The sequence below is a fragment of the Caretta caretta genome, chromosome 12, assembly GCF_965140235.1.
Source record: "Caretta caretta isolate rCarCar2 chromosome 12, rCarCar1.hap1, whole genome shotgun sequence".
Taxonomy (NCBI): Eukaryota; Metazoa; Chordata; order Testudines; family Cheloniidae; genus Caretta; species Caretta caretta.
This window is the reverse complement of record NC_134217.1, coordinates 16,135,122-16,155,930: the sequence shown is the minus strand read 5'-3', so window position 1 is coordinate 16,155,930 and position 20,809 is coordinate 16,135,122. Positions and strand designations below refer to the sequence as shown.

Here is a 20,809-nt window from a genome sequence, read left to right as displayed (position 1 = left end):
CACATCTAGGGGGTGTTGTGATAATTGGGCCTACAAATTTACCTAAATTGTAAGCTCAACTGTGAAAAATGAATGACAGTTCATAAAGTGCCACAATAACCTATAACAATAAATAATGATGGTAAAAGATGCAAAAGGGCAATAGATTGATTAGTACAAACAAAAAGCCCTACTGATAAAATTCAAAGATTGTGCCTGATAAACAGGAAAAATGTGGGACCACAATTGGTATATTGGAAATTAGGTCTAAGTGGTGGATATCACTACAAAGATTTTTTTTCTCCTGCTGATAATAGCTCATCTTAATTAATTAGCCTCTTACAGTTTGTATGGCAACTTCCACCTTCTCTGTATGTGTAGATATATGTCTTCTTACTATATGTTCCATTCTATGCACCTGATGAAGTGGGCTATAGCCCACAAAAGTTTATGCTCTAATAAATTTGTTAGTCTCTAAGGTGCCACAAGTACTCCAGTTCTTTTTGTGGATACAGACTAACACAGCTCCTATTCTGAAATAAGAGGATTGGTTATTTTTCCCATCACTCCCTTTTGGGGTCTGTAAAAGAAGAGACTGTGGAAGGAAATCCAGCATTTTCTATCCTTGCTTTACTTTTCATTCCTGTTTCATGTGTTTTTGTCTTTTAGGAAATGGAATTGGCCTTTAACAACAGCAACAACTGCAGCTTCAGCCGATCTCAACTAACTTCTAATCTTTCCCCTGAAAGGATGGGTTTTACCTATGGGCGGCAGGTACTATAGACTGGGGGAAGCTATGCTTCCCCAAACAGCCAAGTGTAGCCCCAACCATGCTCTGCTCCCCGACCCCTGCTTCCCACTCTGCGTGCAGCTCCAGTCACCCAGGCAGTGGCCCTGTTTCAGGAGCCGTGCCACTCGTCCTTCCAGGGCTAGGGTGGGGGGCCAGTAGCCGTGGCTCTGGGCTCCAGGGGGTGGTGGTGCAGAAGGCGCGGGGCCTTGAGTGGAAGAGGCGGAGCTGGGGCCTAGCCTCCCCCAGCCAGTCGTTTACGTGCTGCCCATGGTTTTACCATTTTTAATACCATCTCAGAGACTGTCCAACAAGGGAATGGGAGGTTCTTTCTTCAAACAAACAAAAAGAAACCTCTCTAGCTAAAAGGAAAGGGAACAAGGGCTGTTAAAATGAAAGCCTTATTTGATACTTTATATTTCAAATGTTTTAACTGCTCTTCCCCTAGACCACCATCTTTAATACAAAATGTAAAGGTTTGCCATGGCACTAAGCTGCCTGAGTCCTCTGTATGCCAAACCATGTTCAAAACTGGGCCAGTTACAGGGTCACATTAAATCCTTGGTTTCAGAGTAACAGCCGTGTTAGTCTGTATTCGCAAAAAGAAAAGGAGTACTTGTGGCACCTTAGAGACTAACCAATTTATTTGAGCATGAGCTTTCATGAGCTACAGCTCACTTCATCGGATGCATACCGTGGAAACTGCAGCAGACTTTATATATACACAGAGAATATGAAACAATACCTCCTCCCACCCCACTGTCCTGCTGGTAATAGCTTATCTAAAGTGATCATCAGGTTGGGCCATTTCCAGCACAAATCCAGGTTTTCTCACCATTTTGCCTAACTGAATGCACCAGGGACAGGGGCAGCTCAAGGGCCCAGGGCAGGGTAGTGCTGCTGGGCGGGTGTCAGGGCAGACCCCAGGCCTGGGCTCACTGCATGAGGAGTACTGCTGGGTGTGGGCCCCTCCCCCCTGCCACTGCTCACTGCTCACTCTACTACCCCCTTAGGACAGGGCTACTGCCCGCTCCTGAGCCCCGCCTTCGCTCCCCCACTGCAGCCAATAGCAAGCCAGTTGCTGAAAGATTCAGCCAATCAACTTGTCCTACAGCCCACCTGGTTAAACTCTACCAATCGCTAGACAGCGAGTCTGATGGCTCAACCAATCAAACCTCTGCTCCTCTTATGTTCCCTCCACCCCCTCTGTGTAGCCAATCTGCGGGCCGGTCGGGATTAAAGGATTTAGCCAATCAATCCCATCGGTTTGCCTCCTCCCACACGTCTGTTCCCGCCTTCATCTGCGGCTCTGCCAAGCATGATGGAGTGGAAATCCCCGCGTAGGGGCAGGCTGTGAGTGTCAGCCCAATAGGAGGGAGAGTGGCCGGCTCCGGGCCTTGTAGTTGGCTCCGGCAGATGGCAGGGGGCGGTGCTGTTTGTATAGCAGGGTAGGTTTCACAGGCCGGGCCGCTGAGTGGGTGGGTTACGGGCTGCGTCGCTCTGATGAGCCCCACGGGGGTGTGAGCGGGCGGGGAAAGTCCCCGCGCCGGCGGCTCCGGGCCCTGTCAGGAGGGGCTGCCTGGGCAGCAGCAACGAGGCGGCTCGCTGGTCCGAGGATGAAGAGGTGAGTGAGGGGTCCGGGGCGGTCGCGCTGCGCGCCGGGGCTGCCTCCCGCTGCCCTGGGCGTGGGGCTGGTCCCGGTCCCGGTCCCTCGAAGTCGGCGAGGGCTGCTGGCCGCGGACCGTGCCGCTCTGTACGTGAGGCGACAACACGGGCCCCACCCCGGGGCCGCGCTCGGCGGGCTAGCAGCGGGCCGGCACAGGGTAAGTGCTGAGCGCCGTCAGCCTCCCCTGCCCCCTTGTCCCGGGCGCGTACCGGCCGGGGAGGTTGGGTCGCCTCGGCGGGCCTGCGGGGTTAGACGTTGGCAGGAGCGCCGCATAGCGAGACGTGGGTTCCAGTTCTGCGCGTGTGTGACCTTTCCTCTCCTAGGACTTCGCACAGTGAGGGGTTTGGTTTCGCCTTTTCAACCAGCGTGCAGCTGGCAGGTAGGTAGCCTGTGCTGCCTACCTGAGTTAAGCCCTGATCCTGCAGCTGGCTCCGGGAACTCACGCAGAACACTGAAGTCAGTTGGGTGAGAGGTTCATACTGTCAGACGTGACTGTAGGTAGGATTAAGGATTTAGTAACATAGTGATCTCTGGTTTTTGTCAGGGGCACACTGAAATAGATAAGGGCTGTGCAGGGGGCACTGATTTTTTTTTGGCCAGTTCAGCTCACAGCTTTAATGTAATAATCTGGTCACCAGTCATCCCATTTATTTAAAAGTTTAAACCGTATCTTCACTTACACACGTGCCCAAAAGTTTAAGAGAAAAAGTCTAGGTTAATGAAAAATAAAAATCTGTTGTTTTTTTTAAATAAGCATTTAAAAGCAAGGAAATGTTTAAGCATATTTTATGCTGTTCAGATAATAAAAATTCATAACAAGTATAAGGAAGTATATATTAACTCGTAAGGCAAGAACATTAAATCTGACTGAAAATAGTGTTTTCATCTTTCATCTCAAAATATGAACACAATGCACAACCCCTCTGAATTGGAGACAACTGGCACATACTGACACACAAATGTCATCCCCAAATCAAGTCTACGTACATAGTATACCAAACAGCTCCAATGTAGTGCTTTTTTCTTTTAAACAAATTATATTACCAAAACATTCTTTTTAAAACTGAAAAATATTTTTCATATTTTACAGTATTGCTTAAAAAAAAGTTAAATAGTAAAATCCAAATAGTAAAAATACATTTAAAAATTCCAATAATTCATTGCTCTGTGTTAAGATGCATGTTTTCACTTAGCAATGCATATTTTTATTTTTATTTCACTTAGTATAGCAAACATGCAGCTTTGGCCTCCCTTGGATGCTATTACATTTGCCCACTCAACTACTATAGCTTCTTCCACTTAAAAACATTTTTTACTGTTTGACAATTTTGATTGTTTGCTCTGTACATGGGGTTATTCAAAACATGATATTTAAACTGAGGATTCTACAAGAGACAATTTGAAACAAGTTGATCCAGTTTTCCCCACTTGTTCTATAATCTGAATCAAGGCAATAGATTTGTGTATATTCATGCTGAAACGTGATAGGAGATACAAACCACACTGCTTACTCCAAGTAATGCTATCACAAGGCAGAAACAAAGTCTCAAATTTCAGAACAAACCTTTTACACAGTGAGATGTAACAGTATATGCTAGTGACTCAAAGGGTGAGGGGATGTGGGGGAGGAATTTAGGGAACTTCTGACTGGGCTAAACTACAGATGTGTAGGCTTAAAGATGTGCAAAGGTTCACCCCCTTAGCCACACTTACAAAGTTTCAGTCACTTGATCCAGGTCTTTACTCCTGTTCCAAAGATGTTGTCTCTCTTACCCCTCAACCCATTTTGGTAGTAAGATAGGCTCAGATATACCATGGCCATCTTTGTGATAAGAACCTAGCTGGATAGAAAAAGTTCTTCAGTTTGTCATACGGGACTGTGACAGTATTGTTAAGTACTCTGTCATACGCAGGGCTTAATATTCATCACGGCATTGCTATGTAATGTAGTAAATTACACATGCAAATATCATAGGCTCTCTAGCACTGAGGAAGGGGGATGAGACACCCACTGACATCAGTGGAGCAGCTCACAGTGGAGTTATTGTTTCAGGCTGTATTCATATGCAGGAGGTATGGTCTTTCAGCTGAGAACATCACATAATTTTAGTGGAGCGTCAGCATGCTTCCATGAGACAATGCAAATTTCGAGACAGTCCCTGTGAGTGTAGGATAGGGTTTGTGATGCTAATACGGGTTAATTTGAGTAAGGGATTCCTGAGATACAGCCCCAATCCCCTGGAAAAAATCCAGTATTTCATAAAGTTCACAGATTCTAGCAGCTTGTAAGTTTGAAACCCACTGATCCTTGTCAGAAATCTGAGAATGAGCTGTGTAAACATAGGGGTGAATCCACCTCTTCAAGGTGTACATTGGGTTTGAGAGAGAGAGAGAATCTGAGTATGGAAGATAATTCAGAGAACACTTCAACTGTTTGAAGAGAAAATAAATTATACATGTGAATGCTTGCTTTGAGGGGATGGTGAATGGGGTGGAAGAGTAGATGGGGAGTGGGGTGGAGAGGTTTAAATCTACATTGGAGGATGGGGTGTTATGGAGAGAGGGATAAATGGCAATGGGTGGTAGGGAAAGGAAGAGAGGGTTGGGGCTCAAGTAGAGGGAGGAAATAGGGATTGGTGGAGTGAGAGATGGAGGTATAGGGTTGGGTGGGCCTGTTAGCCCCAAATTCTACCCTACCAGGTATGTGCTGGGATCCGGGCGAGTCCTACCTCTGCTGTGTGGGATCAGGGAAACCTTGCTTCTCTTGGTCTGCTGAGCCCCTCTCCTTGCTCTTCCATGTGAGCTGCAAAATGGGGATAACAATGTAAAGTTCTTTAAGCTCTACTGATGAAAAGCACTATATAAAAGCTAGGTACTTCAGTAGTACATCCGCTGTAAAGCTGGGTGAGAACAACAACTGTCTAAATGACCACAGTCTCCTACCAGAAAACATGTCTCTCTTTCTTAAAATAACAAAACAGAGAAAAAAAAACAGAAGGAAATTAAATGGCAAAAACTTTAACTCAGAGTTAAGGTTGCCCAGCGATAGCTCATGACCTTTCAGAATGTCAGGTTCAGCAAAATTCAAGCTCTTGGAAACAGAAATACAGGAAATAGAAAGTTAAGGTAAATGTCTGCTCAACCTTAACTCTGCCCTCCTCAAGTGATGCCCCAAAACACACATGCTTGAAATCTGCCTTTTCGTTGCAATGCAGAGGCACTACCAGCACCTGTCCTACACTTACAACAGTGAGCGTACTCCCCTGATAGATTACCACCCTTGTAAAATTTAACAACCGCTTTTCACGGTTTTATAAACCCTTCATTGTTGCACACAGGAGATGAACTAAACCTTATGTTTTCTCCTACCTATTATTAAATCTGCAGACTGCTCTCACTACTGACAATACTCATAGATAGGGCCCTACCAAATTCATGGCCATGAAAAATGCATCATGGACTGTGAAATCTGATGGTCATCCCCCCTTCGCCCCCGGTGAAATCTGGCCTTTTGTGTGCATTTACCTTATACAATACAGATTTCACGGGGGAGACCAGTGTTTCTCAGATTGGGGGTTCTGACCCAAAAGAGTTGCAGGGGTGTCGCAAGGTTATTTTAGGGGGGGGGGAATCACTGTATTGCCACGCTTACTTCCGCGCTGCCTTTAGAGCTGGGTGGCCAGAGAGCGGCGGTTGTTGGCCAGGTGCCCAGCTCTGAAGACAGCCCCCCACTAGCAGCAGCATAGAAGTAAGGGTAGCAATACCATACCATGCCATCCTTACTTCAGCGCTGGTGCGGGGCTGTCTCCAGAGCTTGGCACCCAGCCAACAGCTGCCGCTCTCTGGCCACCCAGCTCTAAAGGCAGCGCAGAAGTAAGGGTGGCAATACTGCGACACCCTCCCTCCCCCCAAAGAAACTTACGACCCCCTCCCCTCCGGCAACTCTTTTGGGTCAGAACCCCTACCATTACTACACCATGAAATTTCAGATTTAAATAGCTGAAGTCATGAAATTTGCAATTTTTAAAATCCTTGGACTGTGAAATTGACCAAAATGGATCATGAATTTTGTAGGGCCCTACTCATAGCTAAGGCTAAGATTTTTGTCATGGAGGTCACAGAATCTGTGATTTCCAGAGATCTCGGTGACATTTTCCACTTCAGCCCTAGCCACTATGGCTCCCCCCACCTTCCGCAGCTCTCAGTTGCCGCGGGCAGTGTGGGGGGACCCTGGCGCCCCAGCAGCAGTGAGTGCTAAACACTCCTCCCTCCCCATTTTGTCAGTTTTTTTTAGTAAAAGTCAGGGACAGATCACGGGTTTCTATGAATTTTTGTTTACTGCTTGTGACCTGTCTGTGACTTTTTACTAAAAATAACCCTAAGAAAATCTTAGCCTTACTCATAGCAAGAAACCACCAGTGCCCTGTTATTGACATAACCTATACAATGCTGTATTGAAATGATGCAGAGTGGAACCTCAGAGTACCCATTCACCCTTTTCCTTTGATCACAGGCATTGAGAGAGTCAGACTGACGTCTCCTCATATCACAGCCAAAGCTGTGATGTTTCTCATATCACAAACACATCTACCAACCTGTCCAATCTACTGCCTCCACCATTCAGTACCGATATACCTAAAATGCTGAATGCAACTGGAGTGCATGCAGACAAATCCCAGTGGCTTTTGCCAGCTCCAGTGGGACTGAATTAAGGTTGAGTGGGTGTTTACCTTAACTATGTATTTCCTGGTTTTCAGAAGTTTGAGATTCGCTGAACTCTGTTCTGGATAGACACAAGCAATCAGTGGGTAAATGTATTTGAGCTAATTTAATTTTTTTTGCCATTTAATAATTTTAAAAAAATTTGCTTGCTATAGTGAATAGAACTTCGTAAGGTTTATGTAAATGCTGAGTGACTGACCATAGATTGTATTAAGGATGCCATTATATAATCTAATTAAAACTGTTACACGTTTCCAGTTGAATTAAATGCTCTTGATCAAATCAGATTATGACATCGCAGAACTGGCCCAGTTAGTAAGCTATAGTTCATGTAATAGTTACAAAGGAGCCCTAATTAAATAGAGCTTCATCTTTCCTTCTAAATTTTTGTGCAGACTGCTTTAAACATTTCTGTTTACACATCTTCGTTTTCATGTGTTTTCATATTTAAGTGAAGTCTAAGTTTTAGACCTATGATATTTGAAATGGTTAAATCCCCGATTCTGCAGCAACTGATGTTTGTGGTTAACTTTACACAATGTGGGTAGCTCACTGATTTCAGTGAAGCCACTCAGTATGGAAAGTTAAGCATGTGCATTAGTCTTTGCAGGATCAGGACATAAGACTGAATGATGGAGAACGGGGCTTCTGACTCTCTGAGTTGCAAATAAAAGTTTGTGTGGCATCAGTGCATAGAAATAAGTTTATGGAAGTAACTATGAATGCATCAAATTTCAGATTTTAATATCTGGGGTTACTTGTAATGATTTGTATTTGATCTAATGTGTCACGTGTGCAAACGCTATTAGTGTATCCTGTCAGTTCTTAATCAGCTTCAATAAAGTTTACTGGTGTTTGGCAAGAAAAACGGCAAACAGACTATCGATTCTATTTTCTCATTGGCTAATTTCCAAAACAAAAATTGAATAAATAGTGTATTTCTATTTTAATTTGAAAACAGATTGACAGCCTCTACCAGCCTTCAGCTCAGTGAGATGTGAAACTGTCCAGATGTTGTACCTCAACTATGTGACTTATTCTGGAAATGCAAACAGACTTTTAAATGCATTGGTGCTACCAGTTGCTGCAGTGATACAGAATGTTAATGACGTTGATATGCATGTGCCCCATTAATAAAGATGAAACAAGTAGTGTATTCAGGAGCTGAATGGCTGTGTTATTGTAAAAGAGCATCAGAAGAAGGTATTGTTTTTCAGTGCAGAAATCTGTGAAAGCCTAGTGATTAGAAAATGTTTGGTTACTTTAGATGTTTCCATTAACCTTCTGCTGCTGTGTCATAGCATAACTTTTGGTTTGTTCTGAAGCATGAGAAAAATGTACCTTTTGTTTTGGGCGGGGGTGGTGGTGAAATCAGCATGAGTGTTCGTTATAAATGAAAAGCTATAGCCACTTCAGCGGCTTCTGGATAGATTCCAAATGTGGGATCAAACTGAGTGACAGGAATATTAATAGATTGGGGAGTGGGGCTGGCTGAATGCAATAGGAGAGAAGATGTGAACCAAAAAAAAAATCACCAGAATTAGAGGGTAGATGACTAAATCATCAGTGAAATAGTCATCCACTAACCAAAATTCAGCAAAGTTATAGACATCAAAAATTTCAGCTGGAGAATATATATTTAGCCTATGGTAACTTTTACTTTCTGAATATAAATAAATTGTGATCTATTTCCAGTGATTATTTAAAGGAAAAATCATCAAGTGGTATAGTACAATTTGTAGAAAGCTCTTTTACTCTATCTCCTGATAGATAATCTGCAGTTAAGTGTTTTGGAACATTACTTATTTAAAGTTTAATTTATACATCCTATGGCTTCCAGTTTACCAGAGCATTTAAATGAGATGACCTCTTCTTTCAATCTTGTTCTCTCTGGCACGTGTTAAAATATAAGCAACAAAGTTAAATGTTAAGGATAGGTTTTAAATGGAATGGATAGAATCAGATATAGTCTGTTTAAAAATAAGTATTGCAATGAGTTCTGTCTGATGTGGTGTCTTATGGCAGATCCCATTATAAAACATCTTTCAATGTTTCTCACATTTCACGAACTATTCATTAGCGAACTAGCTCAAATAACTAAACTTTCAGCTTTCTCTTGCTTCTTGGAGAAGACCTGACCTTCCTTCTGCTGTAAGTCTTCATTGTTCCGCTGTAAGTCTTCTCTTCATTACTCTTACTTCTTTTGCACATCACAGGAAATTGAGTCTTAAACCTTGTGTCTTCAAGACCAGTTAAACTTATTTCCTTCTTCCCAGCAAATTTTTGTGTGTGCATAAGGTGGCAGAGAAACAGTTCTTCTAGCAAGTGCACCCCTTCCTATATGGGGACTGTACTGTAGTAGGCTTCCCTAAATATAAGCAAGGAATAGGCCTCTTTCAGAGGGTTGCTTTCTGTCTAAATCAGCCACTATAAATGGATGAATTACTCCCTTATTGCCCTTCCAACCCCTGTAGCTGAGAGAGTTGCCTCTGTTCTGCCGGCATTGGAAATGAGATACTACCAAGGCCAATATTTCATTCTGGATTACTAAACAGCAGTACAGTGCACTTTTAGGCACCAGGATGGCCTTTTCTAGATATTTGTTACTGAAAAGTATGATCCACTTGTTGATTAGTCCTCATGATCCTCAGAGTTGTTGCTCAGGTGTTGATCTTGAGAACCCAAAAACATGGCTGTACAATAAAAAGTAAGGTGTGTTTGTGTAACCTTTCTCTGTAGTCAGTTTCATTCCATCCCATAGGGTGTTGAGGCTGATATATTTTAAATTTTTTTTAAGAAAAGTGATACACTGTTGAATACTAAATTGACCTAGTTTATAAACATTAGCTTTGATTTAAAAAAATCGTGTATTAGACATAGTATCCTTCACAAATTGTACTTTTCAAGTTCTAGTTTTGTTCATTTCATGAAAATACTACTTAGCTCTATGTCTTTGACATAGCATTTCATAGTAATAAATACACTTTATAATTTCTAAACGTGGTAGGTTCAGAAGAAGTTTCATACATGCTCAGTAGTTTACCTAATATAACACAGAAATACTTTTGCTGTATCAGAAATGGACAGTCACTAAAATGCATGAAGGATCGTTTGTTGTGGAGAGTCTCTTCTCAAAAGGTCACTATATGTTTGGTTTGGCCTTTTTCTGGTCACTTAAAATTTAAAGACTCTTTTCCTTTTAACTTATATGTGGTTGTTGCATTTTATTGAATTTAAATTTTATAGTTCCTTTACATTCTAGTTACCCTTCTCTAATGTTTTGAACAATCACAACATATTCTGCAAAAATGTCTGTTTTCAGCTATCTTCAATGTCACCCAGCTACTTTTGTTTTACTGTATGTGAAAAATGATTGCATTTTAAAATGAATTCTTATTGTGCTTAATTTTAACTGTGATTCTCAAACTTAATGTTATGTTTGTTTTTTGTTTATCCTAGGCTTTCTCTTCTGGATTTAGCCCTTAACGACACAGAATCGTTAAACAAACGTTGGATCCTCTAGGAATTTTCCTTTGTAACTCCTGTACAACTATGTCACCAGATCATCTTTCTTGAATATAACTGCTTGGTTATAAAGTTTTAATCACAATGAATTCAGGCTTATGGAGTCAAGAAAAAGCCAGTTCATCCTATTGGGAAGAGCGTATCTTTTATTTGCTTCTCCAGGAATGCAGTGTTTTAGACAAACAAAATCAAAAGCTTTTGAAAGTACCCAAGGGTAGTATAAGCCAGTTTATTCAAGATCGTTCTTCTGTGGGACACGGCAGAAATATCCCATCTAAAGGCAAGAAAATGCAGATTGGTTTAAAGGTTCTGGAACAACCGTATCCAGTCCTGTTTGTGGATGAGAAAGATGTTATTGAAATAAATGAGAAACTAGCTGAGTTGCTTTTGGCTATTACCAGCTGTGAGGAAAGATACAGCCTATTTAAAAGCAAAAGCCGATTAAGTAAAGGCCTGCACATAGATGTTGGCTCACCTGTGAGAGTACAGCTGAGGTCGGGAGATGATAAATTTCCTGGAGTTGTTCGCTTCCGGGGACCCTTGTCACAAGACAGATTATTACCAGGGATATTTTTTGGAGTAGAACTACTGGTAAGTTGTTTTTTTTTTTTTGCATGCTTGATACATTAGCTCAAACAAAATTTGTCACATAGTTCAATTTGTAAAATATGACATCCATCCAGAAGGTCTGGATGCCCTGCAATTACTTAAAATTGAATACAGAATTATACAAAGCATCTATTTTCAGCCTTGTTACTTCCAGCACATTAAAGTCAGCTAGCAACAAGGACAACTTATGGGTGGTTTTTATTATTTTTATTAAATGAGGCTCCAATTCAGCAAAGTATTTAAGCACATAGCTAACTTTTTTAAGCATATGAATAGCCCTGGAACTTAAGCCAATATGACTGCTCAGGTGCTTTTAGTTACTCACCTCCTAAAATACCTTGCTGAATCAGGTCCTAATTGTTTACTGGAATTTCTCCAAAATGATGAATTATAATTCCTACAAAAATATTAGTATTTTTAATGTTTTGGTTTCTCTTTCCAAAATCCAGGAAGAAGGTCGTGGTCAAGGCTTTACTGATGGACTGTACCAAGGAAAACAGTTTTTCAGATGCGATGAGGATTGTGGAGTTTTTGTTGCCTTGGACAAACTAGAGTTGGTGGAAGATGATGACAGTGAACTAGAGAGTGATTATGCAGCTCCAGTTGACACGATGCAGGTAGAACTTCCACCTTTGGAGATCAACTCCAGGGTTTCTCTGAAGATAGGAGAAGGTATAGAGTATGGGACAGTTATATTCTGTGATGTCTTACCAGGAAACGAAAGTTTAGGATACGTTGTTGGAGTGGACATGGTAAGAAAATCTGATTTTAATAACTTTTGCGTATGTGTTAGTGAAAGTACATGCAATTAGAAGATAAACAGGTATCTACAAGTTACTTCGATGGAGGCTAATGACAGGAAAGTGGAAAATCAACACTGACATATATAGATGGCATTCAGCAGCTATTTTTGGCATGAGGTAACAATATAGTATTTGACTCAAAAGTTTTTAGGCAGAATAGTCTGATTAAGTTGCTTCCACTGCGTTACTTGCTTTGCTAGGTATCACATGAGGCTTGGTATTATTGAACTAATGGTTTGGCTTGTGAGTATGATTTTTACATTTATTTTGCCTTTAGGGGAAATACACTGAATTACTTTTTCCTCTTTTGTTTTGGATTTTATTTTGGTATAACCAGTTTGTTTGCATAACTGCATATCTTTTTTTTTTTTTTGGTCTGTATTTGCAAGAACACTGAGGTTTTGAAGAACGATACTTTACCTATCTATAAAATACTAAATCTTTTCTCTAAATTTAGTTGTCATGTTCATTTTGTTTAACTTATTCTTAGCAATTTCTGAAAAATTTGCTTAAAATAAACAATACCCATGCTTTTGATAGAACCTGCAAAATGTTTTGGCCTGTGCTTCCTTTCCTGATTGCAGCGGCAGCAGCAGTTTGAACAGCTCCAGTGCTTGTTAGCTAACCTAATTATTAGTACAGAAAGAGAACTTAGTAGATGGCACATTCATGCAAACAGGAAATATTTGTGAGGTGGACTGGAAGAGGTAATCTTTTTTTCTTTTTTTATATTGCTTGTAAGATTTTTTTTTTTTAAGCCCATACATGTTATAAGTAAGTGGAATATTTTAACTCTTATTAAAAGAAGAATAAGAGTCTTCCATGGTGCAAAAACCTATTGTGCCATTGCATGAAGAATTGCATCAGTTTTGGCATTTCTATATTAATGACCAGTATTAAATCAAGAACAATTTTCACATTTTTATTATCTTTAAGGCACTTCTGTTAATTAATGATCACATGTCTATTGCATGTTAAAATATTGTAGCAGAACATTATCTGTTGCCAACATTTATGGATTCTGAGAATGGTGTACTATGGATTTTCTTTTTTTTAAATTCTATACTTGAAATTTTGTTGCTAAGCAAAAATTTATTTTTCAAACTTTGCATTTTTCCACTTTGTGCCACATATGGCTAAACCTGTATCTAAACTCTCAAATGTGTGTGTTTTTTTTTTTTTTTTAAATTCTGTAAATACTTCTTTTGGATAATACTTTGAGATCTTTAATTTTTTATTTTTAGGATAATCCTATTGGGAACTGGGATGGAAGATACAATGGAAGACAACTTTGCAGTTTTGCAAGTGTAGAAAGTACACTTCTCTTGCATATCAATGATGTTATCCCAGGTATGCTTTGTGGATTTGAAAAACAACTGGCTAGTTAATATGTAAATCAGTGCAAAGTATATAATTGCAAAATAAGTACATTAACATTTTTAAATATACCCCACTGATTAGCTTTCCTGGTATCTGCAACCCCTTCTGTTTATGCAATAACCATTCAAGTGGAGAGGATTTTTGATGGGAAGCAGATTGTCTAATGAATACTTGTGGATAAATATTTTGAGTACTGGTGGTGGCAATGCACCCATTCTTGAAAAGATTCTTATTAATCATCCATCAGATTGTGTTGAGCAATTGTGAATATCTGGAACAAGAAAGTAATTTCTTGTGTAGTACGAAGCTTAGGTCATCCAGTACAATGCAAATATTACCATGTGATTTACCAGTATCACACAATGCAAATAGCAAATACCCATAGTATTAATTTCTGAAACATCCAAGTTAAAACTGTGGAATGCATGCAGTTTGTTGTTCACATCGGTTCAACAAACTAACCTGCAATAACTACAACCCTTTTTTGTGTGGATACTTCACAAATGGTGTACTAAAATTCAGTTTTCAAATTGCGATTTTTCTAGCTCTGGTCAAAATGCTGTGCTCTGTGGTAATCAAAATTCTGATCTAGAATATGTAAACACCTAACTAAAATTCGTTACTTTTAGTATTATTTATATATATTTATAAAAAAATATATATTTTGGGGGGTGGGGCCTAGCATAGTTGTGGTATTACACTGCTGGGGTCTGTAACTACAACCTTCTCCCCACTCTAACCGTTCTTCAAGAGTACATTCATGCTGAGGAGTGGTGTGAAATAGCACAGGCACATAATGCCACTCATGGAAGCATTATGTACATCTCCTACTCGTTTGTTTAGTTTGCAGTACTTGGGGTGCACTGGATTCTGTTTAGTTTTTCCTCCAGAAAATAGGTTTCTTAAGGACTCCCACATATTATCCGTAAAGAACGTTTGTTGCAGCAGTGTTGATAAGTCATAAGTATTCAAAATTGTGGGTCTGTCTTAGTTGTTTCTACTAGCGACATTCATATTTATGCTTTTGAATAGGAATTTTAATATCACAAAACCTGAACTCAGTGAATCTAGTTTTTCTGCTTTTAAAATGTAGACTTCAAAGTACAGAAACAATTTGTGGTCTTTTACTTAATAAATACAACTGAGTATACCTTTTAGTCATCCAAAAATTAGGTTTTGTTCCGCTCAGTTTTGCTAAGTTGCTGTGTAATGCCCAAATATAGCAAAAGTATTTAAGCATATCCCTGCCTATCTTTAAGTAGGTGTGTAGTCTAGTTTAGTTTATTTTAATGGAGTTACTTGCATGGTTAAAGTTAAGCATATGTTTAAATGCCTTGCTTACTTGGGGCCTAACAGTTCAAAAAGAATGACTATAGTCTTTTTTTATATTTTAAATACAGTTTTATTGTCAACTGTGTCATGGTAAGTTGTTGGAACTTAAGAGGACTATACACTTTATCATGGTAAAATGGTAAATCCTTCCAAAAAAATCCCAAGTATCTTCAGGGGATGTTGTTTTGGATGGCTGGGCAGAGATAAGCTAATGTACTCCAGCAGAAGTCACTGAAGTGTGTTTAAATGTACTACTCCTAAGGGGTTATGCTGCTAAAATGTAAATGAACTGCTATTCAGAAACATGAGGGTTTTTTTATTTGAACTCTAAAAGATATGTTGCATGTTCCAAATCTTCTGATGTTATGCAGAAGAAATGATTTTCTGCTTGCATGATAACTTGCTGTTTTCAATGAACTACATTTAGCGCATTGCGCATAAAATAGGCGGAAATGCAATCAACATTATATTTAAATTGTTGCATGACCTGTTTTATTTTTTTGTTTTTATTCTCTTAATTTTTTGTCAATTCTTTCTGTAAAGGGGGGGGAGAACATCTTATACTTGGGGGTGAGGGGAGGAAGAGTTCTTCATTGGCTTGCAATTAATAAGTGGGTTTTTGACCACATGCAGAATATGAGACATTACAACATACAAAGATAAACCACAGCCTAACAAACGTATAATTGATATAATTTTGGAAAACTGAGGCAGCTAGATTGTGGCATAAGTTCATTTAAAGTTATGCTTGTTTTGGGGGTCTTGTCTTCTATATTGTCATCTTGCAAGGTTCTATTATTTAGTTTCATTTTGCAGTGTACATTGTAGATTTTCCAGTAGCAGGGAACTGTTCATTAAAATTTCATTCATAATCTCGTGAAAAATCCCATGAATAGTTCTGAAACACATTTTGGTTCTTCATGCTTCAACTTCTTGCAGTAAACATAAAATTGACATGTTACAAAATGCAAATTTTTATCTTTTTGCTTGTCTGAAATGTTAAAGGATGTCTCGTGGAACAGTACATAAAATATAGTTAATGAAATGGGGGGAGAACCTTACAATGAAATTAAAGTGTTTCTTACACCTTCATCATGACATCAGACCTATTCCAAGATGTAGTCATAAAAGGCCTGATATTAAAAAAAATATATTGTAGGTCTGCTTCCTCAAGAATATATTTATGTGGAACATTTGTAAGTGTGCTTTTTAAAAAGGTACCATTGACTTGAAATCTGGTCCACTTCGAAAACTAAGTGGGGAATACTTTCAGGTACCTACCTCAAAATCCCATCCAATTATTGTGAGAACTGATAGGCCAAAATTTTCAAATCTGGGTGCCTAAACTTAGGCTACAAAAGCCATACTTAGGTAACTCATCATGAAATCAGTCTGATTTTCCCCTCATCCAACCCCCACTTTCTATAAGGTGATGGTCACCCACAGAGACCATTTAAATCAACAGGAGCTGCATGTGCCCAGTAGTCTCGAAAATCGGGCCACGTGTTAAGACTCTGACCTTGTATACCCAGGCTTGAAATCTTTGGCCTTAAGTTTTTAATAAGAGAAATGTTGATGATCGTTTTATTTTACTGATTCTTGGTAGTGGTAGTAGAGGGACATTTACTGTGTTTTATTGTACTATGGTTTTAAAGGTTTTATACTTACTTTTTGCCTTATAAGCATAGTTTTATAACCTCCGTTATGCTTGCACCTATGTGAAAAAACTAAAATTCTACCTCTATGCCTATTCTAGAGACTGTATCACAGGACAGGAGACTTCCCAAACTTGCCTTTGCCTCAAGAGGTGGTGGTGACAAAAGCTTATTCAATCATAGTAAGCAAAAGGTCACAGGTACTTGAGAGTAATTTTACTTCTTAAAAACAGTCCTTCTTACTTTATTTTTAGGGATGTTTGTAGGAAATGGGAGCATTTTTAATTTATTTATTTATTTGTTCATCTGCTCTTCCTTGGCATTTGAAGTCAGTCCTTTGTGAAATCATAATAAAGACTTCAGGTGAGGAATAGCAGCAACTGTTTCCATGAAAATGGCTGTAGGAAAAAACACTGGCAGGGAAATACAAAAAAATACATTGCATAGAAGCAGAATACAAAGCTGAATATGGTTGTGTGTTTTTTTTTTTTTTTCTTTCAGTTTTCCTGGAGGTTCACTTAGTTGGTTGTAAATAGGTTTGGAAAGATTAGACTTTTCGGTATATGTCAATTTCTCTCTGGCTTCTCTCTTCCCCTTCTCCCCCTCTCCCCCCCCCCCCCCCCCAAAAAAAAAGCAAACCTTCTGTTGATGATTGGCGATTGCAGATAGGCAAAAGTAAGAAAAATGCTACTCGAGAATTTGTTGTTTTGGTTAGGAATATTTACTGTGTATATTTTGACACATTATATTATAGTTTGTCTTTTAACAATGTTAAAGCTCTAACATTTTGAATCTCAATGTCTACCTTCATTAAATAATTCTGAACCCCCTCCATAATTTTGCACAACTGTAAAAAACAATTAAAATTAAAATGATTAAAAATAAACATTATCAAAATTGCAGTAACTTTTTAAATAAAATCAGTTTTTTGCCAAGCCAAGTTGTAAAATTACCATCTGCAAAGTGAATATTTTGCAAAAAATATCCCCACCCCCACTCCCCGGCTCCAGTCCTACATTAAGTGGATGTCCATTGAGGTTTGTGTAACTCTGTGGGCACAGGGATCTACCTGCATGGAATTCAGTGTGGAATTGGACCTTAGTTTGCTCTTCTACTCTGAACTAGTTAATTGAATAATTAATTTTTATTTAAAGGCTAACCAGTTAAATAAATATATATGAAACTTCAGCTTGGACAACTAAAATAGTTTTAGGAGCAATGTTACCTCAGTGCAGGCTTTGAACTTTGTTGTCTTTGCTGCAGGAGTACTCGCTGCCCCTGGAAAGTGGGAGGCAGGATTGCTTGTGTACAAGATATGTAATGAAATGAGCACAAAGCAGGATTTTTATTAATGGTGTTTCTTCTAGGATCTACCTCCGAGCCTGGAAATAGAAACAGATCTGAATTTTTTTACACATTAAATGGCTCTCCAGTTGATTCTCAACCACAAACTAAATCAAAAAACACATGGTATATTGACGAAGGTAATGAGGGATAAGTTACCCTTTTATACAAATGCATGCTGTTTCACATAAGGCTATAATGAAATGTTCATTAGCACTGTGGAAAGTGAGTGTTACTTGGGCAGGGAGGGGGGAATCAAACTGTTTGAAATAGGTGTTCTGTGTTTGATCATGCCAAACATTGATGAATACCCCTTTAACCAGTGGTGGACAACCTGCGGCCCGTAGGCCACATGCAGCCCGTCAGGGTAATCCACTGGTGGGCTGCGAAACAGTTTAACATTGACCGTCCCGGCAAGTGGGACCTTGGGAAGCGGTGGCCAGCACATCCCTGTGGTCCGCGTCCCTTCCTGCAGTTCCCATTTGCCGGGAACGGCTAACCGGGGCCGCTGGGAGCTAGCTGCAGGCAGCCGTGCAAATGTAGACAAACTGTCTGGTGGCCCTCCAGCAGATTACACTGACAGGCTGCAGGTTGCCCACCACTGCCTGAGAGGTATTATATACACTTTAATCTTAACTTGAAGATTGCAGCTTTTCAACTCTGTGGTAGGTAGGTATGTAACAAACTCATTGTATGTAAATGGGGGCGAGTTATATGTGTTACACATGACATTGTTGAGGCACATCACTGAATGTGGATGATACCATCAAACCTCCTCCTGGTACATAAAGGAGTTTTATCTGACTCATCCTTCTGTAGTTTATTTAACTCTCCAGTTTTAAGTGGATCATAATATTGCCATATTCAGTACACCAGTTGTTCAGAGTTATAACAAAATCAGCTAGCAATGTTTGATAAAACAAAATGGTACTTGCATTTTTGTATCTCTAAAGTTTCTTGAAACTGCACACTTGATTTTAAGGAAATACCTAAAGCATGTAGGATCAGTAAATCTTGATAGTTTCTGCTCTTGTCTAACAAAAGACAGAGGTTTATACTATCCCCAGAAATTGCTTCTAGGGTCATAACAGGTGTGTGTCATCTGGCAAGGAGTTCTTATGGCTGAAACTGGGGAGGGGGACTGCTAAAAACATGGGTTTACAATGAAAGCACATACAGCAGTAACAGGCACTGAAGTCAATAAATTTAAAAATGAAACTGAGTTAAGATCATTCCTGGCTGCCTAGCAAATAATAAATGCATTATTTCAGTGTAAAATCAGTTTGAGAGAGAATTTCTCTGATTTAAAGTGAGTAAGAACTTATCATTTCCTGGAAAGTAACAAGCATGAAGGAGTTAATTTTGTGTTTTTGGAATTTTTAAATACTGTCACATGAAAGGCTGATAAGAAAAGAATAAGTTGCTACTTGCTCTGTGAATGCCAGTTGTGCATCGTAGACCAGCTAGGGAGTTGAGACCAGACGTAAGACGCTTATAAATAGTATCAAACTAGTCCATCTGCTTGTGACCTCATTTATCTAGCACTGAATTACTCATGATTTATTTACGTTTCTTCAGGTAGCAAGTCGGTTACTTTATCCTGCATAAGCACTAGATGACAGATCCTATCTCTGCGTGAACCAAAATATACTCTTACGATATGCCCAGGGGATAAATGATGTCCTAAATCAGATATTTATAACCTATAGTTAATAACAAGCAAATGTGAAACATACTACACTAGTTACTAACTGCCAGCTGTCAAGTCATTCCATGATTCCTGTTGACATGTATATTAAGACAACTGTTTTTTTGGCCATTCCACATAGCATATTTCTTAAAATTTGTGACACCTGGACACAGCTATAAAGATTGGCAGTGTAAGAAAATTCTACTCTATATTTATCTTTAGACTAAGTCTTCCTATAGTTGCCTGCTAATGTACCCTACCTTGACTTAGAAAATCTGTGCTCTTTGGTGCATTATGCTGTGGAGTCTCCTCACCAAACACTGCAAATATTATGCCTGATTTAGGGTGATAACTTTGTGAAATGGATTATTGTCCATTAGGAAGAGATGTGAGGTAATAAACTATTTACTTAGTTTGGCAAACTTGACTAAATACAGGAAAAATCTAGAAGCAAAAGGAACCGTGTTTTGTGATGTCAGGAAATGTTGCTCCACTAGCATATTAGCTGCCCTTTTCATTTTAAATGAAATGAAATAATTTAGGCCTTCAGCAGAGTTGTGTAATTTTGAATACTAGCTTGTGCAGGAGGAAGAGGGATAGACACTCTCTTCCCCAGCAGAAGACATGCATCTGGGACACACCATTCTTGGAGCTTTTTGGCATACTGGGAAAATGTGCTTACAGCACCATATACAGTAGCACAACATGGCATAATTCCCTTCTCTGAGCCTAGCAGTTCTGTTGGCTGCTGTGGAAGTGAGCACAGGTCTAGCCCTAGCTACTCGCCCGGGTGTCTCATACTTCCAGTAGTGTTTGGAGGCAGCGTGTAGAGAGGCTAGCTGGGGCTCGTCTCTCTCCAGGCGGCCAGGAACCACACCGCCTCACTACCTTTGGGCTCTTGCGGGGAATTAGTCTGGCTGAGGGAGTCTTCCTCTATGGCCTTAGTGAAGGTACAGATAAACACAGTGAGCCTAGGTCAGGCTGGGGCAATGGTGAGTCAGGCCCTCAGGCAGGGGCTGAGCAGTAACAGTATATAATAACAGGCCCAAGCCCTAGGTTCCAATGGGCCTGGGAGAGGGAGAGACTGCCACCCACAAGTTGGGTGGCAGGGGGATGCAGACCCTCCCACTCCACTGCATCCCAGCCCGGGGCCCTAGCAGCAGCAGAAGACCCGCTACTGACTCAGTGGGGATCCTGGCCGCAACACACTGACATTGGCTGCAGCACTGCGAGAACCCGACTAGAGTTGGCTGCCCCCAGGCTATTCCCAGACTCCCCCTCTTGAGGTACCTGGGTCAGGGTGGTGTCCTCATTGGG

General features: G+C 40.1%; 1 protein-coding gene across 4 annotated transcripts in view; it reads left to right on the top strand.

Moving 5' to 3' along the window:
- Positions 1–2,208: 2,208 nt before the first annotated feature.
- Positions 2,209–20,809, top strand: part of CYLD (CYLD lysine 63 deubiquitinase) — a 53,720-nt gene continuing 35,119 nt past the window's right edge. The window contains exons 1-6 of one of the 4 annotated variants that reach the window (XM_048870825.2): positions 2,210–2,390; positions 10,614–11,270; positions 11,738–11,905; positions 13,336–13,441; positions 16,560–16,658; positions 17,826–17,942. In XM_048870825.2, coding sequence (XP_048726782.1) covers positions 10,764–11,270; positions 11,738–11,905; positions 13,336–13,441; positions 16,560–16,658; positions 17,826–17,942 — 997 coding nt within the window. In that variant the 5' untranslated portion in view covers positions 2,210–2,390; positions 10,614–10,763. Of the gene's footprint in view, positions 2,391–2,417; positions 2,590–10,613; positions 11,271–11,737; positions 12,041–13,335; positions 13,442–16,559; positions 16,659–17,825; positions 17,943–20,809 lie in introns of those variants that run through there. The other 3 variants (XM_048870823.2, XM_048870824.2, XM_048870826.2) reach the window with 3 other exon arrangements.